The sequence below is a fragment of the Porites lutea genome, chromosome 5 (assembly GCF_958299795.1).
Source record: "Porites lutea chromosome 5, jaPorLute2.1, whole genome shotgun sequence".
In the NCBI taxonomy this organism is placed as follows: Eukaryota; Metazoa; Cnidaria; class Anthozoa; order Scleractinia; family Poritidae; genus Porites; species Porites lutea.
Window position 1 is genome coordinate 45,478,699 of NC_133205.1, and position 27,411 is coordinate 45,506,109.

General features: G+C 37.5%; 3 protein-coding genes across 6 annotated transcripts in view; 2 read left to right on the plus strand and 1 right to left on the minus strand.

The window, feature by feature from the left end:
• LOC140938713 (uncharacterized) overlaps nt 1-12,593 on the minus strand; it is a 13,402-nt gene extending 809 nt beyond the window's left edge. The window contains exons 1-3 of one of the 2 annotated variants that reach the window (XM_073388215.1): nt 12,489-12,593; nt 3,814-3,914; nt 1-2,673 (exon numbers count right to left, since the gene is read on the minus strand). The exon at nt 1-2,673 is cut by the window's left edge and continues 809 nt beyond it. In XM_073388215.1, coding sequence (XP_073244316.1) covers nt 468-2,673; nt 3,814-3,914 — 2,307 coding nt within the window. In that variant the 5' untranslated portion in view covers nt 12,489-12,593 and the 3' untranslated portion in view covers nt 1-467. Of the gene's footprint in view, nt 2,674-3,813; nt 3,915-5,244; nt 5,390-12,488 lie in introns of those variants that run through there. The other variant, XM_073388214.1, reaches the window with a different exon arrangement.
• LOC140938752 (allograft inflammatory factor 1-like) overlaps nt 1-27,411 on the plus strand; it is a 225,245-nt gene that overhangs the window by 153,153 nt on the left and 44,681 nt on the right. The gene's annotated exons all lie outside the window — the stretch shown is intronic.
• Nucleotides 16,630-26,520, plus strand: LOC140938715 (uncharacterized). Of its 3 annotated transcripts, none has more exons than XM_073388219.1 (3): nt 16,630-16,786; nt 23,926-24,032; nt 24,812-26,520. In XM_073388219.1, exons 2-3 carry the CDS (start codon nt 23,929-23,931, stop codon nt 25,647-25,649), a joined length of 942 nt encoding a protein of 313 aa, XP_073244320.1. In that variant the 5' UTR covers nt 16,630-16,786; nt 23,926-23,928; the 3' UTR covers nt 25,650-26,520. The 3 variants fall into 3 exon arrangements, with proteins under 3 accessions (XP_073244320.1, XP_073244321.1, XP_073244319.1); XM_073388220.1 differs by lacking the exon at nt 16,630-16,786 and adding an exon at nt 20,127-20,294; XM_073388218.1 differs by lacking the exon at nt 16,630-16,786 and adding an exon at nt 22,376-22,719.

The following is a 27,411-nucleotide window of genomic DNA, read 5'->3' on the forward strand; positions in this document are numbered from 1 at the left end:
TGGTGTTGAAGAATACTTTTTGTAATAGAAAACCTTGTTTTGAATATAGCTATTCCTACAAACCTACTTTGTGAAAAAAAAAAAACGCTTATTGCTTGCAAACTGTTGGTTAGGTTTACTTTTCTAGCAGATAGATGATTGAAGCCTTTATCAAGGCAATGTGGACACTGCCAATTCATAGAGCAAACAATTCTGACTGCTCTTCATGCTGTCTTTGTTTGGACTCGAAACAGCTGTGAGGGTTATTTCTCTTGTAAGTCTCGTTTCTGACTGCGAGCGAGCTTGCAAACGTTCTCTATTTTTCCCTTCGCAGCTGAATCGATGTGATCGTAGGATACCAATTTTGAAAAGCATCTTTCTAGGACTATTATCTTTTTATCTATATAACCCTCCTCTAGGAGTGAAAGTGTAATATTGACTGAGTGTTTTGTGGAGTGTTTTGCTGGCAAGTAATAGTGGGCAGAGTATTACTTTGTCATTGTTAGTTGTTTTAGTTTGTTTTGCAGTTCTGGCATACAAGACTGGTACGCTAGACCAGTTCCAAATATGAAGTTCTGGTTTACGTTATTTTGTCGAGCACTATGTAGCTGATCGACTATCTGCTCACGCTTCCAATGTCTCTTTCTTTCTTCAAGTGTGAGACCGGCGTCGTTATCTTTTGGTGTTGAGACATTCGGCTTTAGGTCGGTTGCTGCCAAACTCGAGTCTGCTTTGAGGGCTATATCTGGTACCTCCAGAACTTGATTGTCTGAAGGTGGCGCTGTTGTAGTTAATGGCATAGTGACTACGATATTGTTATTATAGTCGTTGCTCTTGGTTTGATTCCTCAAAGCGGCCTTTACCAGGTCACTTGTGCTTAGACGTGACCCCAGGTCAGGTTTGTTGTGTTCATAAGCTGCATTTCCCGTCGACGTCGGTTGTGATTTTGGCTTTGTGGAAGTTGAATTTAAACCAGTTGCGGAATTGTCTTTTATTGGATACTTGAGAGTTCTTTCCTGACTGACCATCCAAGGGCGAGTCTCGTTTTTTACGATTTTCATTTTCCCAATCGATGCTTCTTCTGATGGTTTATTAACAGAAGATACGACACTTTGGTTATTCCCTATAACATATTCATTTCTCTTTTCTTCTGCTGCTGGTATTTTCTTAAGATTTACCCGTGTTTCTGGGTCACTGTTGCTATTGGAATGTCCTTGATTCGCTGCTCTTTCATCAACTGTATTTCGTTGGGCTGTAGTACCTTCGTACTGGCCAGAGTTTGGCCTTTCTGGTGGAATTTGATGATCGAGGGCCTGAATGCGATCCTTGTCTAAGCCTGCTTCTTCATTATGTAAGTCACTTACAATGGCACGGCTTTTCTCTAAAGCCTTATCTGTCGATGTACGCTGGGCCACACCCGGTATTGAGAATTTACGAACAAAATCACCACCGTCTTTGCTGAAAGGACTAGACGATTCGTTCTTATTTCTGTCTAAATTTTCTGTTTTCTCAATGCCGACTAGTTCCCCACTTCCAGACTCACTGCGTATTGCTTTTTGTCTGTGATAATCTTCTTCAGTAGATTGAGTTGCGGAGACAAGCTCATCAATCGTGACAGATTGGTAGTCTGGCTCTGGAATCCATCGAAGTGAAACACTTCTTTTCCGTTGGAGTCCGTCTGCTTCATTTTTCATTACTGTTTCCTTGGCTTGGGTGGAAGGCGCTGACCCGGATCTGCTGATCCTCCTTGTTTTATTCACATCTTGGGTTTTATTTGCCTGAAAATTAACTAGATCCTTGTTTCGATTACTCCTCTCGAGGCGTTCTTTTGTGTCAAGGCTCTTTACACTTTTAACAATTTCCTCCATCGACTCCAACTGATAATCAGGCTCTGGAATCCATCGGAGAGATTCACTTCTTTCTCGTGGAAGAACGTCTCCTTCACGTTGTAGGACCATTTCCCTGGCTCGCATAGATGGTACAGACCCTGATCGGCTAACTCGTCTGCTTTTATCAGTGGACCTGTCGCTTTTGCTGTGTTCAGTCGCCGTCGTCATAGTATTTGTGCACAGAGGGCTTTTTTCCGAGCTTTCGTTTTTGTGAATGTCCTGACCAGGTCTCTCGCGGACAGTTATTCTGGTAAATGGTATTGTTTCGTCGACAGAAATTAAGTTGTTTGATTCTGGTTCACGGGATTTGTGTGCCCTAAGGGATTTACTTCTAACTTTTTGCTGCCGTCTTTGGAGGTCTCTGTCAAAATTCAAAGAACGAGTTGTGGCATCCAGCCTCATTGGTGATCTGTGGTCTGTGAGATCATGATTAATGGTGTGGCTTCGTGTCATCCTCACATCACTCGGTTGACGTAGTAAATTCTCCCAGGTGTATTCAGATCTTTGGATTACTTTAGGACTTGTATTATTAGGTCCAGTTACCCCGTTTAATCGTGACATTTCGCCTGATGTTCTTTGTGGGCCGTCGTGTTTGCCTTTTGGGACATTTGGTGGGCTTGATACCTTGAAAATAGATTGTAATACAGCTTCCTCTTCTCCTGGAATAATGGGCTTGCGACGAAGCTTAGCTGAACCTGAAATGGTATCCATACACAGACCGTCTACTCTTCTTTCGAAATGATCGTGTATGTGGACTGTCCAATCTCTACCGTCCGTCAGTCCCTCCGGGTCCCTTTGGTACTTCCTGCAACCGAAATTAAGAACGCAATAAATGAAAAACCTTTGAAAGACACAACAAGCAAGTTTGTTCTACTAGCAATTCTGTTTATATGTTTGTCAAAATGTGGCTTTATGCTTGACTGCAAACGGTCTCTCCGAAAATGGAGGGATTTCACGCGAGAAGGGAGGTCTAGACGCGCATCTGTACTAACTATCCCACCAACTAAAAGACCAAGTAAAGACGGCTCGCAGTCTGACATTTTACAAGCTCTAAGTTTCGGGAATATACGGATGTTTTGACGGATTTCCAAGGTTATAGGACTGAAATATTGGTACTTTAAAGATTCCAGAATCGGGGAAAGTTTAGTTAGAGGCCAAAAGATGGAGGACAACGGAGAAACAAAAGACTAGACTGAACTGAATGTGGATGCCCACATTAACAAGCAAATCCTTTTCGTCAGTGACCGGGATTCGGGGATCGTATGTATCCACAATCTTTCGGTTTCATCCGCAGTTCTCAAATGTGATTTATTGCACATAAAAATTTACTAGACTGAACTATTACACGCAGTGGATGTGAATGTGGAGAAATTTATATTTCGCCGGTCAGCGAGAAATAAAACACTACCTGCAAGAACTCCATGAAAACTCTGAAGCAACTGCGTTATTACGTCGCAGTTCAAGAAAACCCGTTACATAAGCGGTAAGTTCATGAAAATTCGTGTCCAAGCTGTAATAAACGGGTGACATATGGAGAGTCATGAATAATTATGCTAAATACTTGAGACCTTCTTTGCTCCTACGTTTGAGTTCTTGTTTGCCCTGGTATAACAAGATGCCAAAGGACTGGAAAAAAACTATCGTTTTACAGGGGGAAGTTATAACAGGTTCTGTTACGTAATAATTTACAATAAATGAAGTTCATTGTAAGTAACAACAATAATAATTTAATAAAGTTATACGCCATACAAGGTTTCTTATTTCATATTTTTGTTAAGCTTGGGCTTCCTGTATAAGAACGTTCGAAATAATGATAGGTTTTCAAATATCCACCGCTTCGATAAAGGTTTATGCATTATAACCCCTACGTCGCCGGCTAGACATTTATGGAGGCGTACTTTTAATTTATATCTAAAACTTTTTAGCCGTTAAAAACAGGTCTTACCTCTTTCTATGACGAACAATTTTATAGATGACAAAACCCACGTATGCAATCAAGAGAAGTCCGCCTCCGCAACCAGCTAAAATGATCCACCAAAGCTCCATCTGTATTAAAGACAACACAACGTTTAACCACCGGAAGAATAAACGAAAACAGCTTTGTCATAGAATAAAACTTGTACGATTTCACGAAGGAAAATTATAACACTTTCGATATGAACAAAATTTTATTTCAATTTGTTTTTTCTTCTTTCTTAACATCTTTCCATCCAAACAGATTCGTTATTGCGTGACGTTTTTTTTATCCTTTTTTTTTTTTTTGCTCCTGAAAATATCTTTTAAAAGATTCCACGGTATTTTTCAAATGAAAACAGCAAAGTTATTATTATTATTTTGGAAGTTCAGAAATCTAGATAGATATCTCTGTACCAGAAATTCATCTTCTAGAACTGAAGATTCATAAAAGAAACATAAAAAAATTATTCAGCCTAAAATTTTGGTGCCTTACGCTGTCTTACTAAACAGCCAAAGCCAACCGTAAATCTTAATTAATTACAAACGATAGGCTACTTTCCTATAAGTAAAATACATTTTCCTATACCTTCAGTAATAAGTGAAATGACTTGGTGAATTCCGAAGTGGAAGCAAAGAGTCGCTATTTGTGGAACGTTGCAGCTTGCAAAATTGAAAAGTAAGAGGAACTTATTTGGGTCTTGATTAAAATGAACGGTTATTTTGTGACAAGTGTGTCGATTTTGACATACGAGTTAGTGACGAAGGTGCAATTTAATGCAGCCAGTGGAAATGTGTCGCAGTTTGTCGAAATCGATATGAGGGAATATTTAAGATATTCTTTAAGGCAATAGTGTTTACCAAGAGATGTCACTTAAGATTCTGCACGCCTCTTCACCCTTAAAATCAACGATTCATTCCACGCAATACTTAATTTACAGGCTCTAAAATTTGCATTACGTGCTTCGTTTACCCAGCCATTAGTTCTATAAATATCGCAACGAAAACTCACGGGGAATATCATTACTTTTAATAAACATATATTTTTACGGGCATTGCATTTTACTTATTTCTGAATTATGCATGTAGAGCCAAGAAGCGTGAATTATTGCAAATTGTTTGGCAACTTTTTCTTTTTTGATCTTTGTTGCATTGCTTCATCTGTAAAGATAAACTACTACGAAGGTTGCAAAGCTTCATAAAACATTAAACACCTTGGCGAACGACCGTGTAAATTCATGTTACTTCGATAGCTCGGGAAACGATACTACCACATAATAAAACTTACGGGATAAATTCGTGGTAATTAAGCATCATAGGGTCTTAACTTTATGCTTAATTTGGTGCTCATCTTATGTTATTTTTCTTGTACGTCTTCAATTTATTCAAAAATAGTTTCTAGTTAATTATAATATCTTCTTACCTCATCGCAATGTTTTGAATATTCCGATTGCTACTCTCAGGTTTCTTTATCCTTTCAAAACGTTTTCCAAGGTCTCTAAATAAAAAAAGCTGTAATGCAGGTAAACAGTTTAAAAATGACGATGAAACTTAACCTCAGCTATTTTACATGCCTGTTCCTGTGTGAATAACTTAGCAACAAAGTCCATTGGTTTCTATTGTTTTCTTATGACGTTTAGTTAACTTATTGTTAGTAGAAAAGTTTAAAGAATGTCGCACGAGCTCGTTCATGTTGCGATTGTTCGGGAATAAATTCCGGGCTTTTAATTACTGAGCTGCACGGAAATATATCTTTTTCTTGTTCATTTCTCCGTTGCGTACTTCAAGCTTTGTTGATCAGAAAAAGGAACTTTTACAGCTATGCCAAGTTTATAGGCAAAAGTTTTATTTTGAATTATGATGAGAGTGGTAAAAATAATTTTGTCTACCAAAATCAGTCAGTTAAGCTCCTTCTGACATTTTCCCGACGCGCGTTAGGAGGAGAGTTATAGGTGCCGGGAATATCCATTTTCGGTGCAGGTCGCCGGTATAAACATGCCGCATTACCGACTGCATTCATCTTTCATGTTTATTTTTCAATTGCGCATTGATTTTCTTGTTAAAAGCTTTTCCAGCTTCAATATTCGTGACATGATAAGGCTATTTGATTTTGTCACTAAATTTCTAGAAAGGTCTTAACACCTTGGGGTTACATCTTTTTCCTCGAGTTCAAGAGTAAGGTATATGCTAGATGATTCCTAACCGAATGTTTGCTTTGTTTGTAAATCTACATGAACTGAACAGATACTTTTCTGGATATGGTCCGGTGAAACAACACTAGTTTGAGCGAGGCTGCAGACATTTTTTTTGGCTTTAAAAAGTCTTGCATTTGTTACAGGTTACCTGCCTGGATCCAAACCACCAATTCTCATTTTAAGTAAGTTTTAATACTACACAAAGCTTAGCCATTTGCCTAATGAAGAGCTCTTTGAAAAGCTATATTTGTTGGAAGAAAATGGATAGTAATGAAACATTAGGGATGGTAATACTGACTCGCTTACCTTTGTAATAGTTATTATGATCTTGCCTCAAAATATGATTTACTTCAAATATGCAATTCATACAGAACATTTTTTCTAAGCGACAGGTAACTATGATTTTCACGCCCAAAGAGGCAACAATCTTGAAAATTTTTTTTCTAGAAAAGTAACAAAAATTTACTGAAATAAAATCTCCTCGTGAGCTAAGCGCAACTCTTCTTAAGCGGTAACTTCGCACGTTACACCTAACTTGGGTCCGCAGATTTAGAAGTTGTATTCTACCCTATTTTAATACTCAGCATTTTTGACAAGGAACCTTCCAAATTAATACAGGAACGCCTTTTAATATATGGCTAGTTTCAATCATCTTTGTTTTAAATTATAATATTCTTTTCGATATCTATCACTTCTATTCGCCTATTTTATTATTTTCACAAATGGTACGATCTGAACGGTCTCATTTCTCGGTAAAACAGAAAACAAACCGACTTTACATGTAAGGTGTGAAAAAAACCATCATTCCCATATCTTCTCATTTGGAGATGCTTAGCGTCAACACCGACGACCAAGTTTGACAATCACGTGTCGGAGGTTTCTGGAAAAGAGTCATAACACTAGCGGTACTCAGGCGCATGAAAAAAAAGGTTACCCTTCGAAATTAGACGTGATTTGTATTTATCTTTCATTGTTCCGCGTTTCAACTATTGTTCCGAAACGTGGCACTTTTGCAGCAAGGTCGCCACTGACAATTTAGGGAAAATAAACGAGCGAGCCATCGGATTTGTATTTAGAGACAAGCACACTTAAGGTGGCCCGAACCTATTTATGTGCGCGTTGGTTATGTTTTTGAATCGCATTTTTCGGCAGGAATGATTAACCGATTTCTATGATTTTTGACGTCCTTAATAAAGAATGATTGAACTTTAAAACAACGTTATTTAGTTTCTTGTAGGTATAAAAATGTTTGAGATATCGGCATTTAGTATATACACACTCAGTGATCTTGGTGATTTAAGCAATCTGATTGGTTCGCTATCTCGGACTATTCAACAATATTCACCTCCTAGCGAGTGGATAATGTGTGAGCTTGGTGTTTTTCCCATTTTTTTAGAGAACGATCTTTTAAAAGTCGACAAAATCCTAGGGTTGACTTTTTTTAAGGCAAGAAAAGACTTGAAAGGATTCAATACGGCGCTTTTCAATTTACTGTAGCTGAGTTTTGTGCTCGATGGATTGTTTTCAACTCCCGTGTATTCGCGTAGAAGAAGCCGTTTCGTGAACGCAGCGTTTTCTAACAAGAAAATTTTGGCTCTAAAATCGAAGTTTATTTATGACAAACAAGTTTAAAAGGAAATGTTTGCAGAAATTCTACGTTTCAAGTAAACAGGAAAAAGAATGATACAGGAAGACGACGTCAGTACCTCGAGCAACCGAGCCGCCATTTTTGTCAGCATTTCATGCGAAGAACGACACATCAACGGAAAACAACAAAGCTCCACTTTTCTTCTCAGGTAAGAAAACAGTTCAAACTTTTAGCGGTTCCATTTAAGCCATTATGCTGTTGTTTGCAAAGTGATAAACTTGTGAATTGCCATATTTGAACATTCTGCAAAGATCTATTTTTAAACTTTCGCGTGATTTGATCTGTCAATCAAATCGTACTTTTTAATGGTTTCCTCTCTGATTTCTTTGGGATCACTTCGTGTGTATACTAAAACAATTATTCTTTTCAATCTCGGTGAATAGTGGCTTTGGGAATATTTACCTCGCCGCTTTCGCGGCTCGGTAAATATTTAGCCACTATTCACCTCGATTTCAAAGAATAATTGTTAAATATTTAAAACCGTATTTTTACAAAAAATGTCAATAATTTCGAAACGTTAAGACAGATTTTTCTCTAACTTCGGCAAATAAGCCTCAGATTTCTCTAGGTTTATATCTGCAAGTTTGAAGTCAATCGTGATCGTAGAACTTGCTGCACAAATAACTGGTCAAATTTAACCTTGAAATGCAACGCTAACACATTTGTGAAAGTTGACGCACGAATAGAGGAAGACTGCTGGGGTACTATCTCCTATCTGCAAGGGTATTCTTGCCCAAAGCTTCAGTTGCAAGAAACTGAGTAATCAGAAATATACAGCGAATACGGTTCGCAATATAAGAATAACAACTTTATGCTGAATAAATAGGTTCAGACCACGTTAATATGAAGAACTATTGAGATCTATTGAGGCAACTATGCCTCGCGACTTTTCAAAACCAAAGACTCATTAAAACTGTAACATCTGTATTTAAAGTCATGCACAGCAACAATGCGCCACTATGTATTAGGGAATTAATTAGCTGTAGGAAAGTTAGGGGCAACAGGCAACAATATATTGATCTTACCTAAGCCTAAAACAACCTCATAATGGCCTAAAATCTTGGAGTCACTTAGCCGCAAAAATTATGGAACGCAATTCCAGATTCTCTTAGGACAACTTCAAATTGTAAAGTTTTTATAAACAACTTGAAAAGACATTGACCTTGTTAAGTTTATCTAAAGATCATTACCTACCTACCGGAACGCATAAGTCTAGTAAATTAAACAAGATGGATCGACCATCGACCCACTGGGGTCTGCTTGATATAATAAACACTTGCGTTTCCCATCGCCTAGAGCCAGAGAACGTTTAGAATATCCCTCCTTGCTGTTCATAAACAATTTTTATAGAAACCAACTCTACATAATCTATTCAGATTATTTCAAAGCCAAAATTGACCAAGCAAGCAACAGCAGGCTGTTGATGGACTGTCCACAAGTCTGCAGTGGATTTCTATATATTCTCTGGATTCCCTATCTACAAATTTCAATTGCTTTTATGTACAAAAGGATTCGGAGCCTCAGGAATGAGTTAGAAAGGATTTGTGAAGATCACGCTATGGCTAACGACTCTCTAAGATGCCTCAGTGTACTTGTTCAAAATCTCGATCAAGTTTTAACACCGTTAGACATATTATCACATCATTTCTCAAATTTTAATCAAATTCACTCGACCCTGCCTCAATTCTCAATCACCTTAAGCTTGACGCTATAGTATCACTGAGTCATAGCAGTTATCTTTAAACTCTTGAGAATTCTCTTCTGCTGTTAAAGAGTCCCTGATACACCCAGTCTTGGAGAAGCCAGTCCTTAACAAAAATATTTTAAAAGATACAGACCTGTAGCCAAAACCAAAAGGATCGAGAAGGTTGTCACATTAATACTTGGAGAAAAAGTGCTTCAATGCTTTCTATGCAATCCGCCTACCGTAAACGACTGCTCTGCTGCGAGTAATCAATGATGTTCTGGGGAATACTGATTGTTGACAAGACGTTCTTTTATGACAATGCTTGATATTCATGAAATAACACCTTGGACAATACCATACTTGTGGAGAGACTCAGAAATTTATTCGGTTTTTCCCACACAGTGCTATAATGGTTTTCGTCTTATCGTACGGGCAGGACACAATCTGTTATTTTTGGTAGCACGACATCTGGCGGTCGAAGGCAAAACATTTGTAGTTCCACAAGCATCGACTCTAGGACCCCTTTAATTAACGGCTTTCAGCAGCTATGCAAGACATAATCTCTGCCCATGACTTAGACTGTACGTTCTACGGAGGTCATTAGGGAGCTTTAGCAACGACGACGGCGACGGCAACGAGAACGGCAAAAAAGCAATAGGTTTGATTAGCAAAACAACAACTTTGCACATGCATCACACTTTTTTCACATTTCTTTGCCGTCACTGCACGACTACGACGTGAAAATGCCTAATTTCATGTTTCATGGAGAAGGTAAACAAGCTACAAAATTAGCCGTAAAGCTCTGGCCCTGAGGAAGGCTAATTTTGTTAGCCGAAATATTGGCCTATAATAAATCAGCCCTTTGCCGTTGTGCCAGCCCTGCATTCAGTTTTGTTTTATTTATTTATACCTTTGGCTGTAAAAAGAAAGCTAGCTTTGAGCGATTTTCTTGCCTCGTGTTCATCTTGAAAAAATAATAGCAAACACCGGGAAACCTGCTTAAAACATTAATCCGCAGGCGGGTTTTAAGCTTATTTGCTTACACGACTCAGGATTTTAATTTTAGACACACTTTAAAATCTCTATACTTGTCTTCGTGAATGAATTGTCGCTGTAAACGTTTCACCGAATTATATTTCTTTTATTGATTGTTAGTAGTCTCTCTTGCAATTTTGATTGCTGTACCGGTTATTTTCGATCGCTTGCAGGAGTACTCAAAATACCGCGCGTATTCAACGCTTTTAAATATTACACATAATAAAACCATAAAATAAAATATAAAGATAATAAATTCTTTATTATGTTGAAGCGTAACTCTATTAATGTTCATTCAAACACTTGACAGCTCGCAGTGCAAATTTGGCGCTTATCAAAAGTGAAAACCGGCTGGCCGGGTGGGTGTTTTGGAAGTTTTTTGAACTTTTTCCCTAAAAGCCCATTATTACCCTGCATACCACATAGGAGCAGATTGTTCTGACTGAACAGTTCCGACACTATGGAATTCTCTTCATGAAAACGTTTTATAATGTGGTTACTCTCTAAGTTGTTGTACAAAGGAAGCGCGTGCTTCGATCGTCCAGAATATTGAATGAAATTTGTCTTGCGAAATTGTAAAAAACTGCACTCTGTCCAAGGTCTGTATGATAAAGAAACAGCGCCTCATAGCCGTTTACCTCAGATGTGATGTATGAAAAGTATGAAAAGCTGGTTTACACGCCACCAGATTTGTTGGCAAGATTCTGTTTAGTAAACTTGTCGAACACAAAAAATTTGCCTTCATTTTGGCCTCGCTTTTAGATTGGCTGCCACCAAGCACTATCTTGTCTTTTTAACCGGCCTTTATGGCATAAAACTGTAACTAACTGACCTTAAAAAGTGGATTACAAGTTAATTGTTTGATTTAAATTAAAGATTTTTTAATGGGAGCTTTGCTTTTAGCCCTGGCTAAATCTATATATTACGGCCATTTTTATCTCAATTTTAATTCATTTACTGTTTGATTATTTATTTAAAGTTTGGATTTAATTTATTATTATCATTATTATTTTTTATCGGTAGATTAAGTAAGTATCTGAGCAAAGATAGCGGTGATATAGGCTTTCGCTATGTAGCAACTTAGAGTATCGTAAACTAAAAATATATTTTTAGCTGCAACGAGTTTTGGACTGTGCCGCACGCTTGGTTTTGGTAAAAACAAGATCCGACCATATATCTCCCGCTACTGATGCATGCATTATGTTTTAAACACTGCCTTTAATATATAGAATATTATAAGCTTTTCACTATTTGTCTTCACTCTGTGTCAATTATTAACCGGCTCCTCTAATTGGTTGTTTTTACAAGTTCCTTCTGTGTGTACATATCTATTGTAATAATATTATTATTATTGTTATTGTAGCGCGCAGAATACTTAAAATATTTGACATAGAGAATTTTTCAGGAAAAATGCAAATTCTCTATAAGCCAAATCATAAAACAAAGCGTGTACCAGTTTAAAACTACAGTAACTTAATGTTATTATCAGGGGCACCCAACGAGGATATAGTTCAAAGCCACTTAACATAGCATTGTTGAACGTATTTTAGTATTTAAACGGTAGATATAGGCATATTTTTATCCCCTAAAAATTTTTCATCTGTTCGGATTTCCTAGCTGAAAGTCTAGTGATCCGAAAATTATAGGGATAAAAACTTACCTTCTCGAAAATTTCAGCCAGGAAAAGGCTCCCGAAAATTCTAGGTGGCCTTTTTTAGGGTCAAAATCCGTTAAAAATGGGTAATTATACTATTTTGTAGATGTTCGAAAATCCTAGGAGAGGCAGGCAAGCAAGAAATTTTACAACATATGTTCCGAAAATTCTAGATCTCAGATCGTCTTCCGAACAGATATTTTCCGAAAATTGTCGTTGGGTGCCCCTGTATTATCGTCAGATATTAGACTCAATAGATATGTTACTTGCTAATCAACTTTAAACGCTGTTTACATCTTATTGGGAACATGTATGCTTCCAACATGGCCCTTCTTATGAATGGGAAATGAAAAATTAATTCAGACACTTAAATCTGCAGACATTTTTCAAAATTGAAAATTGTTTGCAAGGCATAGGCCATTAGAACAATGGGTTAGTGTATCCCTACCTCAGAAAAGCGCCAGTGCACTGAAGATCTCACAAAGCAGCAGCCATAACAGATCTTTGCTAAATTTCCCACGCTTCTATTTTCGCATGGCTGATTCTTTTCAATGTCATTGAAAGCACAAGCTGTTACAAAAGCTGCTTTTAATTCCCAGAATTTTAGCATAACGGCATTTTTGCCATTGGGGCTCTTCGGACTTACTGCATTGTTTATGTTCCAGCCTGTTCCTTCAGCAGTGCGCTGTGGTACCAATCAACTCGTAGTTAAACTGTGGGGGCCATCCACGCTGAATGGACGAATAGTTTTAGCTTCTTTTCGAAATTGTTTCAGGCCCACTTTTGGCAGCAGTTATTTGATCTTTCAAAGGTAATGTTACACGGGACGATTTTTAACACAACACAGCCTTACAGCATCGCTGCAACATTATAAAATAACTAAGATAGTACGCGCGCTCTGATTGGCTGAGAGGCTTGTTTGCATCATCATCATTATCATGGTTGTGACGTCAAGATGTGTTGCTTTTCACTCGCTAATCACGCAAGAATATTCGGCATAACTGTCGAATTCGACTTCCACTTCGTCTCGGGTTGGGCATAACTGTCTCGAATCCCCCAACCCCTCTCGTGTGATTTCTATTGCTTAACTAACAAGGGTATCTAAAAGATAGTAATGCTGCGGCGCATTCTATTGATACTGACATTAGTTGGGCAGTGATCCATCTGCTTGCGTGACACTTTGAAAGAATCGAAAATGACATTGAACGTGTCCAATTTACATGTTGGAAAGTAAGAATTACTGTCAGTCTATAAAAAAAATCGTGGGAACGTTATTTAAAAAATGATCAAATGGTTATCAATAATAAATTGTAGGAAATCATAGAAATTCAGATTGTTTATCCATGTATTTAATCAACAGCCATTATTATGGCTCTTGATTTAACTACGGTGTACTATCTCAGTTTTCTCTGGAAACACTATACTTTTCTTGCAGTTTCTTGCACTTTATTGCATAACAGTTATTTAGGTAAATATTTATAGAAAACAACAACACAAAAAACGGGGAAAATAGAAAGAAAGAGAGAGAGAAAGAGAGAAAGAGGAAGTAGGAAAGAAAGATATGGTAATGAGTAGGACTTCAACCCGGCACCTTCCCCTCGATTTTCACAAAGGCTGATTACGTAACCTTCAGGAAAAGTTTTTAATTTAATGCCTTTCCCATGAAACTTCTGCCGGCAAACGCCGTTTAAAGATGATCGAGCCGCATTAACGGAGCCTTTAACAGTAAAAAACAATGTAAACGTATTCCATGGCAATGAATGAATTAAAGAACATAATTATGCTTTACAAAACGCCGAAACACGTCCTCTTCTGCAAAGAAGGACACAAAACACATGTTGTCTCGATTTGCGCTGTTAGTTTGAAGCGAATGGTCAAAATCACATCCATTTTCGGCTCATACAGGTTCTTGAGCGGAATAGCATGACATGACATTTTCTCACTTTCACATCACCTTTCAGCAATCTGGAATTTGTATTTCTCCCGAGTTAAGGAGTCGAAGAGTAAATGCTCATCTTCTCGTCAAGTTTAACGCCTGGAAAAGTCCAAGACTCTCGAAATCCAATCCCAAAGTTAACCATCGTACTCATCTGAAAGACCTCTAACAGTGCTGTCGAAAATTTGCTACAAAGAAAGCTCTGAGTCTGAGCAGCGAACGATGCACGCTCTCACCCACCGAACTATTTCAGTTGTTCGCGGCACAATGCATTCTCTCTGGCAAAAAGTGGCGCAGTGCACTCTGGTCAAATGCAATGCATTCTGGTAAAAAGTGATGAATTCGAGAATTCGTCCCACCCTATATATTTCTCTTAAATCCTGATTTTGTTTCTGCTCGCTCGCTGCGCTCGCCCCGCAGCAATAAAAGGGCTAAAATTACGTATATAAATGAAGAGAAACTAAAATAATTTAATTAGAGCAATCACCGGTACCAGCAAAACGAAATATTGACTTATGCGCGGAGGTTAGTGCTTTTAGATGGTCCCGTCCAAAGCCTCGTTTGTTTTTCCTTTGAGGCTTGCAGAAGGTTTAATTGCGTATTCCACTGCAATGATCATGGCACGCTCATATTTATTGTCACGCGACGAGATTGGCTAGAGCTAAGCGAAACCGGCTTGCTCCTTTGTCTTTGCAAATTTATGTTAAGAATTAAAAAAAAGAACTGGAAACAAGTGAATATTATAATTGTTATAGGTTGAATAATCATTACTTTGTTGGACAATTTTATATGAATTCTGACAAAAAACTTATCAGCTAAGTCAAGCTCATTATAGCCGACATTTGCCAAATGAATTTCTCTTACCTTAGGTGCAACGAAATGATGCTTTGAGGTAGTTTCTTGATATTTTAGGAAGAAACTCGTTTTCTACTGATTAAGTAGGTGTTAGTTCTGCGTTTGCTGTTTTGTCTTGATCCTTTGTTAACTGATGGTCGAAGCACCTGATGAATCTTCGGGATAAAACATTTTTCCATACTGCACCGTTTGGTAGAAACACTCTACTTTATGTTTCAAGGTGCCTGTCCAATATTGACCGTCCATGTTTCTGTCTGTTTTGAATGATTTGGTATCTCACTCTTATGCAAAATAATGGCAGTTGTAATTGCACTGGCATTATCTTTATTATTAACAAGCTACACAGGAGGTTTAGAGAAAAGAGATTGGACTCAGGTGGATCGACACACCATCATTGTCAAAGTGATTTCCATTCCTCTGATTAGAATTAAAGGCTACTGGTTTTTAATTCCATCTACTCCAATCAGCGTAAATGTTGCAATAAACTGGAACGAATTTATATCTGTACCACATTCAGCCAAGAACCAGTTTTTTGGTTCAGGCGCATAAGAGAAAATTTAAATCTCAATTTTTAAACATATCAAGCTAGAGTTACTCTGACAAGTTCTCCTTGACAGGTTCTTTTGTAACCAGTTAGAAAATACGTTTTTTTGGCCTTGTGAATACCGAAGGATAGCGGTTTGACCAGTTCTCTTTATAATGACGTCAGCCTTTATTTAACAAAAGTAATTTTCTGAGTTGTTTTTTCCTTGTCGTGTTGTTACTGCACAAAGAGCAAGTCATAACTCTTGAATTTAGCGCTATTGTAAATTTTGGCATTACATTTTTAGCAAGATGTCATTAAAGCAAGAGCAGCTCGGAAGATGACTGGTCAACATTTTTCCTGTTTCTCTCTAAATAGATAGAAAAAAAATTAACAAGTGGCCGAATCGTGCACAAACGAAACGCACACTCAGAAATTATATCACCACACAAAGGGACTAAATGGGGACCACACTGCCAACATATTCAGTTAATCTTAAAGGACTTTTAGGCCTCTGAAGCCCACTCGATAAGACCGCCGTTATGTAATTTGGGTAGCTCTATATCCTAGTAATGACGGTCATAACTTCCCGCTTCGCAACGTCACAGAATGGAATAAAATATCACAAAGTTTAATAAATCTTTGGGATTTCACTGAGAGTAGAGTTGCTTTATGTTACCCATATTTCCATGCGTTCTCGTCGTTAGGCTAACACCTTCAATAGTAGGCAAGCTTTTGGTTATGATTTTCAAGTGACGACTTTCTCGATGTCAGTCTATTTCTTTCGTGAGCTATACGCTTGACCAAGTACGCAAAAAAAAAAACAGCCGTACGCTTCAGGCCTTTTTGCAATAAAGTACTGTTTTTCTACTTCATTGTTTTTGTCGATATATCATTCAAAATAGAATGGAAATTCAACTAGCTTCTTCGCTCATAGTTTGAGTCACTTCGTTCCTAAGTTAACATGAACAACTTTGTTTAAATCAAAACCACGTTACAATATTGACAGCACTTAGGGTTATTCGCAATAATACTTAAAACTGTCTGTTATTCAATGATGGTTGCTCCCAGAGGAGTTAACTTCTAAAAAGAGATAATAGTCTAATAAACAATTGCCCGGCTTTGCTTTGGCGTCATGTTTACACCGCTATCACTTTCGTAGGCGCGGATCATGGCGGGTTTGTATTCGCCATTGCGAACTATGACTCGCTAAGAAACACTGATCAGATATTGCAATACTCTGAGAAAGAGCCGATTATAGCAATAGTTCCTTCACCATCGTGTGACATACTAATTAGCGCACAAGGTCCTATATTCACCAAACAATTAGATGAATATTGTAAATTGGCGATCATAGCACTGCGGATATCATGGTTACTTGTTTTGGATGACTGTAAATGTGAAGCACGTCCAGCAAGCATAGGCCACTCAGGTAAGATAATTGTTATAAAGCAAAAGTTCTAACAAACATGCATTCACTGAGGAAATACGCCGCCGTGTACAAGAAACTGAACAACAAAAACAAGTTCTCGCCATATCCGCATTCAAGTCAAATAGCTTGAAACACTTCCCGCAAATATCAGCAGAGATCACGAAACCATGAAATCTTTCAGTTTTTCATCATAAGATTTAACAAATGAAGAAGAATCGTTATGTAATCAACAAAACAGACGGTTAATCCGAGCAATTAATAGTGGTCAAAAAGACAAAACACCTGCAACTGAACTGATGCGGCAGTCGACAGGGGTATTTTGCAGAACGCCGAACTGGCGGCCGCCAAAGACCAGATGACTCAGTTTAGTGATAAGGGATAGAGAACCAAGTTCCAGTACAGTTTTCCCTGTATAATGACAGGAAATTGATTTACTTAGTTTCCTAACCCTAATTTTAACTTTAGAGTCGGCACCATTCTACGTACAACATGACGGTCTGACAGATAGAGCAGCACTGAAATAGTACTGATAGTAAAGAACTGAACATCAAACTGCATTCTCGAGACTGAATTTCGTTGGATCTCAACTTTAGTTATTTAGCAAACGTAGGGTAGTAAAATTGCCATCAAGTATTTTAAAAACCCATTCGAAAATATTCCTTGTTTGTTTTGACCGTAAAACTGTTGAGATTAAATCATAAGTTTTTTTTCCTCCAGAGGACCTTAAACACATAATAACTACCAAACAGAACTTTTAAATACATACAATATTATCGCGTTCGACCCCGAAAAGATGCTTCAAACAAAAGAAAATTTATATATATTGGTACGTGCGAAAGATTAGAAGATGACTGTATTCAATTTGCTCGTGACAAGAAAGAAAAACTAGAAATTTGCTTTTTTGAACTTTTAGTTCAGTCATCGGAAGCATATGATACGAGTGTGTTTTTTTTTTTTTTTTTTTTTTTTTTTTTACTCGCTTGTAAAACAAACAGCTGCAAATCTTTTAGTACAGGAGACGAAATCTGAAACGTATTGAAACTAGTAAGACTGTTTTATTAGCCAAGCCTATACTAGATTACTTAGTAAGAATAAGTGCTCACGGTGCCAACTCGATGGTGTGCTAGATATTTGAGTGCACATGAGACTTAAACCTACCTAACCTCGTTTCTCTACCTTCGAAAGTAATTTTCAATGTCGCAGCTAGTGCTTTTGAAGGTACAGATAAGATCTGTGGACATTTCCGTGGAGATGGTTGATGGACGACACTACTATCACGTAATTAGATTTGGGCACAATAGGCTCCTTTAATTTCTGAAAGGAAAATTGATAATAAATGTTCAGTTCCATATCCGCCGGACAATCATTAATGCGACTGGTTTACGTGGGCCATCTTGATCGGTACATTTTTTAACAACCATGTCTGATATCATGATCTAATAACTCCAAGTTGGTCAGTCCATGGAATTACTTAGCTGCAAGAGGAAATAGGACTAACAAAGCCAACGTTTCTGCACTAGTGAGCCTTATGGACGTATTTACTTTAGCAAGAAAACAAGGTGGTCTTGACCAGAGTACTGTGGAGTTTTCCGATGGTCATACAACTCGCAACAAAGCTTACGTGATCTTAACTTTTAATCTAGCACCCAGTGAAATGATAATTAGGATCGTATATTGACTCTAAAAAATTGATCCCCAGCGCTGCGGTGTGAAAACCATTCCCAACGTTTCGTGAAGATGCACGTGCCGATATTTGTGAAATAACATCACAGCGCGCTCGCGACCGCCGAGTGAAATGAGGGACGATCATGATCGGCTTTCTAATGGTACCACGAACTTTTTTTTATTTTTGTATGAATGGTTTGATGCGCACGTCATTCGTTGAAATTGACACATTGAACTCTTTTAAACTTTCTGTTGTCAAACATTTTCGTCTTTTCACAAATGAGCAATCAGGGGCACCCAACGAGAGTATAGTTCAAAACCACTTAAACATAGCATTCTTAAACGTATTTTAGTATTTAAACGGTAGATATAGGCATATTTTTATCCCCTAAAAATTTTTCATCTGTTCGGATTTCCTAGCTGAAAGTCTAGTGATCTGAAAATTATAGGGATTAAAACTTACCTTTTCGAAAATTTCAGCCAGAAAAGAGGCCCCCGAAAATTCTAGGCAATTGTGCCATTTTTTAGATGTTCGAAAATCCTAGGAGAGGCAGGCAAGCAAGAAATTTTACAACAAATGTTTCGAAAATTCTAGATCTCAAATCGTCTTCCGAACAGATATTCTTCCGAAAAATGTCGTTGGGTGCCCCTGAGAAATGAACATGACCCTTGGAGAAACAAAATTGACGAATGCCCTCGGAATGCTCAGAACTATATCTGAATGTTATAAAAATTATGAAACAAACTAAAATGGATCCGTTCCGTTTAAGGTCGGGCTACCCAGTGTGAGCTGACCAACAGCCACCAGTAAATATGCAGCTATTGCACTTGAAAATCTTAACCAACTTGTCTCGCAATTAATTCTTCAGTTGCTAAATTCAGACTTGTAACCAGTTGTTGTGTCTTGTATAATTTGGAGATCCGCCGGGAAAAGGAAGGAGGGAGAGGGGAAATAACCACAACCTACTTTTGATTAACTTGGAAAAAGGAGAAGCATTTTCAGACAAGTTGTTAATGAGGAGTAGTGCGGAATGTTGCAAGGCATATTCATCTCAGGGGGTGTTGCACAAGGCAATCAGTTTGTAAGCAATTTCTATTGCAACAAAATTGCAATAAATTTATGGAAGTCGCCAGAAAAATTGCCTAGTACCTGAATCATAACTCCGATAATTATCATACTAGTAATGAATGACTATGCGAGCAGGGACTGAAATGTTTCTCTGAAGATGTTTCTCGGTGCTCCATTTTTTGATATATTTAAGGACTCAACAGAAATGACTGAAAATTATCTAGGGTTTGAAAGAAATCCGATAATCAATTGCTTATTGGAGCAGTTAACAGGAAAAATAATACTTAAAAACGCTACCCGACGTTTCGATGTTTAACTAGGACATCATTATCAAGAGTGATAAATGATAAGTTTCAAAGTTATTTGAAACTTATCATTTCTCCCTCTTGATAGTGATGTTTGAAACAATTAGCTTAATGGTCTTTTTTGACCATTGAGAAACATGTGTGATACTGCAGTTTTTAGTGATGTCAGCATTTACCACCATTGTAGCATTATTTTCATAACGGATACAGTTTTAACAACCGTTGACGACATCCATTGTCTTGTGGAGACAACCAATGGTGGCTAAGCAATCAATAAAAATCCGGAGTGAAAAAACTAATTATTCATTCTACCGACTCGGTGTATGGGGAACAGAACAGGCCCAAATTATATCCAAACTAACCCTTCACAAAGACGGAGACGCAAAAAAAAATTGATAACAGTCCAGGGAAAATTAACACTACTGACTGCGGTTGAGGCGAGGTGCATTTTGCATAGATTTAAAATTAGGTACGTGTTTTTAAAACTTTGAAGTACTTTATCGATATAGCTACAATGTAGATCTTAAACTCCATTATTGTCAGTCTTGTAAAGATGTTGTTGAGTGTGGTTTAGCTGCTTCAAGTATTGAAATTTGATAAACTGGTCTTTTAGGAAATGGTTTATTTAATCGTTATTAGTACAGTGAAATGAAGGTAACGTGTTTACAATCGCCTGTGATTGCGTGCTGCTCTACAGTTCCGCATTAAATTCATGCTAATTACAATACCTGATATTACTTTAAGTATTTAATTCATATTATTATTTCAACATTTTCCGTTTTCCCATGAGAAGTAAAATAATAAAATATTCTTATTAAGAGGGCGCAAATCTAAACTCTTCGCTTTAAGAAAGTGATTTCCAAGCAGTGTTTTTCGTCATATGAACGCAAATCTCCATATTTATGTTCACAAATACAAAACATAGTTTTATTTTTATTATCTGTCGCTAAAATGTCGTCATTTGTGTCCATTTTAACCCATGTACTATTACCCATAAAGCCCTTTACGCAGACGAAATTGTTTTCGAGGTCTGAACTATTTAATACGTTTCTCTCTAGCTTATAATTTCTACTTATTAAAATGCGTCCAAGAAGAAGATAGGAATTTTAAAGTTGTAATTGATTCAATAACGAATACAGAAAAAAAATGGCGTGACCAATTACGTGTGACTTAACATGATTGTCACCCAATTATCACCTTTGACGCTGTATTCCTTTTCTTCCTGGTTTGTTAAGTATTTATAACATCACCGATATTCCTACTTTTCCAGTATAATTCTTTTTCGAGACACATCTTATTGAAAAAGCGTTACATGTAGGTCTGATAGAAAAATTTATAGACAATGTTCGAAACGAAACGCTCTGCCGTTAGGAATCTTGATATAATTAATACATCTCCGCCAGATCAAGTGATGTTATACGTGTATAAAGTTAATAAAAGAAACTTTGGAGTTCAAAGCTAATTACTAGACCTTTACAGTTTGTATGTTTTCCCATTTTACAGCACGTGATGTTACCCCCAGAGAACTGTTTCATTCTAATGTCGTCTTACGTATGAATAATTTACGAAAATTCGCTTGAGAGCATCACGTGGTCTGAACTGAAAACAAACAACATACAAGCCGAAAAGGTCAATAATTCCAGTTTGTTATTATTTTTCAGTTTTCAGTTTTTTTTTGACAACGTTATTTCATTGGGGTTAGTCAGAAAAAAAAACCTGGTAAGAAAAGACAAATAAAAAACGTTCATAAGAACGTTTTCAATACTCGGCTTTTCGTGAACTCTCTTTAAAGACCACATCTTCATGCGCATATAAATAACTCACAGGGCAATTTTAGCGTTTGAGGTACTGACACGGATGTTTTTCTTTGTGGTCCTTTGTGTAGTGGGGCTGGGAAGTAATAAGGTGGGCCCAAAATGAAGGGAGGAAAGAGTTCAAGATTGTTGTCAGAACTGTTTCTTGCATAAAAGGGTCAAGTTTTCAAGATGCATAATTATATGCACAAAATTACACTGTTTTTTCAGTTGGCAAATACCAACACCCGAACAACAACACCTGACAAATATCAAATACTGAAGAAAAGCAAAAAAAATAGAGAGAGAAAAATGCTGAGCTTTTTATTGTGTTTTTTTATAAAGCACATAAATATGGAATAGAGCAGTGTCCAGTGTTGTCGTTTTTATGTCCTATTCCATTCAGAAGTTTTTCTTTAATTGCGACTTTGTCTCAAATGCGTTGTAATGATATTGAGTTTGAGGTAGTTTTTATCGATCCAAACGTGCGCCCTTATCTCCTGATCAGGAAGATGGTTAAAATAGCCTTGTCTCTGGTCTTTTCTCCGCTCAGTCACGTACCAGACAAGTTTCATTCATGCTTTGATTAAGTCAAGTGCTGATTTCAGTACAGAAAAATTTGCTCGCGACGGAAGCATTATGACTTAGTTATTTGAAAGACAAGTATTCTTTCATTAGAGTGTATATAAATGAAAAAGAATTTGCATTCAGTATTGACATTAAGGCTCCAATATTTTCAAACGGCTTACTAAAGCATCAAACCAGTAAGAATTCCAGTGTTTGTAAAAAGCTGATCAGAAAGAGTATGCGATTTTTTGTAGATTATTTCATCACGACGAAACCAGGAAAAAAAATAGGTATTTGTGGATACAGTTATGCCTTCATCCGTGAATGCATGAAACAAACACTCAACAAAGAATGAAACGCATGCATGCCTCCAGCAAGAGGCGGTCATATCGCTTTGTTATTTTGCATTTATTTGTCAGCCACGATCAGAGAAGGCCAAGTGATAATTGCGCTTGAACGGCTTTTACTTTTACTCTGTGTTAAAATCTATAACAGAATGTTTCACGCCAGTGGGAGATAGAGGAATTGAAAGAGGTTAGTAGTATTTACGTAGCTTAGTCAGATTCATGCCATTCAAATATTTGGGGAATTGTAATGGTAACACGAATGATCGGATAATTTTCTATTGTATCGACACTTGTTAACAGTAGTTGTTATAATGGGCAGCAGACGTATCCTACATTTTGTTCAAATAAGAAAAGTTGTAAATGTCTTGTAGACCGTGTGGTATCTGACACGTCACGAGAAAGACCTCAAGAAAGGAACAAAATTTTTTCGCTACGAGTTACCGCTCCTGCGTATTTCCTAAATGGTAATTCGTTTCTGCTGCAAATATAGTGTTCTCATAATGCAGATTACACTGATTGAAGACTAGCGAAATGCATATTGGCCAAATACTATTATTCATATAATAGCAGTGAGAAGTTTTCGCGTTGGTAGTAAAAATTGGACACAAAAAATTGCCGTCAACAATGTAAACGGTCTTCTTGAATAAAACCAGTGGTCTCTTGATTCAGATACTAGCCAATATTGCTCTTTTATATTATTTTACGCATTTATTCAGTTTATAGTTTTTATCCCGGAATGCACAGATTTCAAAAAATCGTCAGATCAACACCTTAGCTCGACTATCATTGTCATTCTTTACGATGACTAGATTCATTCAAGCATTTCATCAGGTAAACTACGCATCGCCTTTGAAATCAAAGAGAAAGAGTTTGGGGGGTATAAAAACAAAGGATTGAACTTTTTGTGTTAACAAAAGTAAGACCAGACTGGTGAACTACGTTTTTTACCTGCTTCACTTTTGTTCATTTATTTTTTCTTGTTCTCTTTAAATTTTTTTTACATATTTATGTATTTGTTTACTTATTCATTCATTCATTCAACATTCCTTTATTCACATATTGCGACTTGTTGTTGCAGTACTTTGATGGTAAAGTTTGGATTAATGTTGGAAAAGTTCAGCGTTAATCCGGGAGATATTCATTAAATATTTCTTGATATGATGTTTGTTTTGTCATTAACTATTAATCAGTTGTACAAATTAAGCCAAAAGTAATGCCAAATACAACAGCTGTAACAAGTTACTATGATGTTTTCAAATTATGACTGAAGATCGCTGCTGTTTAAAGTTCTTTCAAATTCGGTGGCGTTTACTGATATAAAGCAACCGGTGAACTTTTTCTTTATTTTCAAGTTCTTGTTCATTGAGATTTTCTTGTATTGATTGAATTTCAGATCATGGTGTTAGAGGAGCCCTGGTTCATTGGCCTCGTTGCAGGATTAGCAGCGTTAATTGTGGTTCTTATATGTATCCTAGTGATATTTTGCACTTTGTGGGCCAGGTATTTAAGACATTATATTTATTTACACTTGTTCGTTTTAACCCCGTGTTGGGTTTATTTCAAATAGTATTCATCACTGTTGTATTTCTTGAACGTGACAATCCATGTTCCTAGTGGTTCTATGCCACTAATCCTGTTAATGGTGTTAGGGCTAAGTCATATGACTGTTGGACCCTGTGTGTCCAGCAAGGATCTTGATCAAAGCGTGTGGTAACCAGTGCTCTACGCGTGCTCTGAAACGGCAATGGTATTCCAGTCCCGCAAAGTTAATGAAACCTTGCACTCAAAGAGAATTCTGTTAATCAACGCAATTTGTCAGGAGAAGATTCGTACGACATCGAACCACCAAGGGAACAAGTCATCGAAACAGCGAAGATCGAAATGACAAATTAGCAGTGCATAGTGTTTTGCATGGTGATGCGCAACCCGTGACGTCATTAGCTGATGACGATAAGCAGCAAGCAGGCGATGATCACAAGTGACTTAGACTCTTCCCAGCCGCTCGCGCCGGAGTCACGCAATGCTCCCCGGCCCGAGAGGCTGCGAAGGAGACTACAAGCGACTACATCGCAAGACAAATTCTAAGTTACGCTGCTTCTAGAAAGCAACGAAGACAAAAACGTAATGCTGACAAAGGATATAGTGAAAACAAACTTACTAGACTAAAGATAAACGAGTATAGCGTAACTAGATACTAGCTGAAATGACAGTTTTCTTAGTGCTATTCGATTTGAGGGGAAATGGTTCGTTTAATTTTCTCATTTCTTGCATTACTCTAGGAAAGATCGTATGAGGAAACGCGAGGAACGATTGCAAAGGCGTATGGCAACTTTGGACCGCAGTCAGGTCTTGGTGGGAGTGGAACCTTCAAGTACTATGTCAAGTAGTTCCGCGCACACAAATCCCAATTGGTATTTAGTAGAGAAATCACAAGAGGAATCAGTACGCTCCTCACCGGGTACGTTAACAAGAGTAACTGGTAACGAGCCCTTCGTTGTTGGGAGGTCGTTAGCTAGGTATTCCAAAGAACTTGACAACTCAAGACCCTCTTCTGCAAACAGATATGGCAGGTCTCAAAGTTCTTCAGAATTCGAGTGGCGGCGAGGAAGTTTGCCACTCCAACCCACCAGAATCGAAGGATCGAATTCAGCTGAGGAAAGAATGGCGAGATTAGGAATGATTCCACCTCGATCTCACGATGCTGCTGGACACTTTCCTATGGGATATATGACCGCTCCTCATCCCAGGAAAAACGTACCAATGAAGTATGTCCCAAGGAGATCCGACGGTGATGTATTGATACCTGTCAAGGAAGTAGAGTTGTGGGATTCATCAAGTCCACCTCCATTTCCAATTCCCAAAGAAGACTACAATACTGAGGGAGTCACTTGGTATCGTTCGAAATCCCTGGATGGTGACAACCTGATAAGTTCATCAGTTTCTTATAGTTACCCAATAAATGGTCCGCAAGCCCATCAGTCTCAAAACGGAAGGGTTGTATCAAATTCTAATCTTTTTCCTGGTGCTGCGAATGCGGTGCAAGAATATCACCCTGCTCAGGAACCGGAGAAATTAAAACGAATTCAACGTGTTGGAGTACCAACTTTGCCCGAATAAAAAAAAAAACATCCTTTACGGGGTGGCAGTGAGGAACGGAATTCTTATCGTCCTTGTCCTTTTGAAGAGAAAAGAAATGACTTCAATTCAGTATTTGATGTAATTTTGAAGAAATCGTTGCTTTAACCTTCAGATACCAGTTAAGGGACATCAAAGATACTGTCGTTAATTTTAAACATTTGTCCACGTGGTTTCCATTTTCCGTTCTAGATGATACACGTTTTACATCAGTTCAGCGGTTAGTCGTGCTTTGTCCACGTTTGTCGTCAATGTCTAAGTGACACTGAAACGAATTTGTACAGCTTTAAATAATATAAATTTGTTAGTTCTATAGGGTTACTAATGGTACAAATGACTTTTTATGCCATAAAGAATATTCAATGCATATTCCGAGAGCCTATATGCCTATACTGTGGAAGTTAGTGCGACCAGGGGGAATCACGCGTTTCTTGGTCAGTCGCGGAAGAGCTAATAACTTGCATATCTTCATATTAGAGATCAAAGCAAGCTACATCTCAGTATCAAGGTCTTTAGAAGAGTACATTTAACTAGGAAAAGAGATTTCAAGTATGTTACACCAAATAAAACGCCAACGCAGAAGTGGTAAAAAGTAATGGGAGAAAGGAGGAAAGTATTAGTTGTAAAACTTTATTTAAGGGTCAAATGTTCTAGCGTATAATCACACTAATTGGTGAAACTGTGTTACTATAAAATAAGTCTTTACAGTAAGATGTAAAGGTTATAGAAAGATACTTACAAAGATAATGGTCCCCTCAGTAGTAACATAATATATAGATTTAGCAAGGGCTTAAAGCGAAGCTCCCATTAATAAATTTATAATTTAAATCAAACAATAAACTTGTAATCCACACTGATCAGTTAACTTCATGCATGTTGGTGCATGTGACTTTTGAGGGAGAGACTGAGGGATTTTAGAAAAAAACTAATTTGCAATTAGTTCAAGCCGGTGAAACAAATCTTACATTGAGTTACACATAGCCTTAAAAGTACACCCAAAAAATAGCAATCGATTACAGTCAAGAGCATAATGGCTCTTGATCATAATAAGCCTGGAAAACAAATTCTTCCCAAACAAAACAACCCAGTCACAAACCTACACCACCTTTACATGTATTTAATAAGGTTAATTGGACAACAACGAAATTTAACTTGTGCTAGTCCTCGATGGCAGCTAATTTACACGTTGTAATTTATACGTTAACTTGCCGATTCCTTTATCAAAAAGGAAGGCCATAATAAAAAAATCAGGCCGAATTTTTTGCGTTCGACAAGTTTGCTTTACAAAATCGTGCCAAGAAACATTTAATCGAGAAAATCGCTCAAAGCATTCTTTTTTACAGCCTATATTATAACTTAATATTCTTCGGAACCTTTTCTTTCCATTTGCGATGAGAAAAAGACTAAAGGCTTTTTAAGGTTCTGTAAGCTTAAGTTATAAGCTTATACCAAACCTGGCACTAGGTCAGGTCATTGTGTATAGTTTTACAAACGTGCATCTGATAGACTATTCGACACTCGACTTAAGCTTCATGAAATTAGAAAAAAAAACATCAAATGCAATAATTACTCAGACTTACCATTCGAGATGCAGCTCCTGAATGCGGTCAAGTAAAGCCAGAATCGCTTGAGACTTTTCAACCCTTTTACGCATCAAGCAAGGTGATGCTATCCGAAATCGGATTTCCAACTTTGACAAGCGGCGCATTTCTCAACCAAAAACCCAATAAACACCAGACACGAA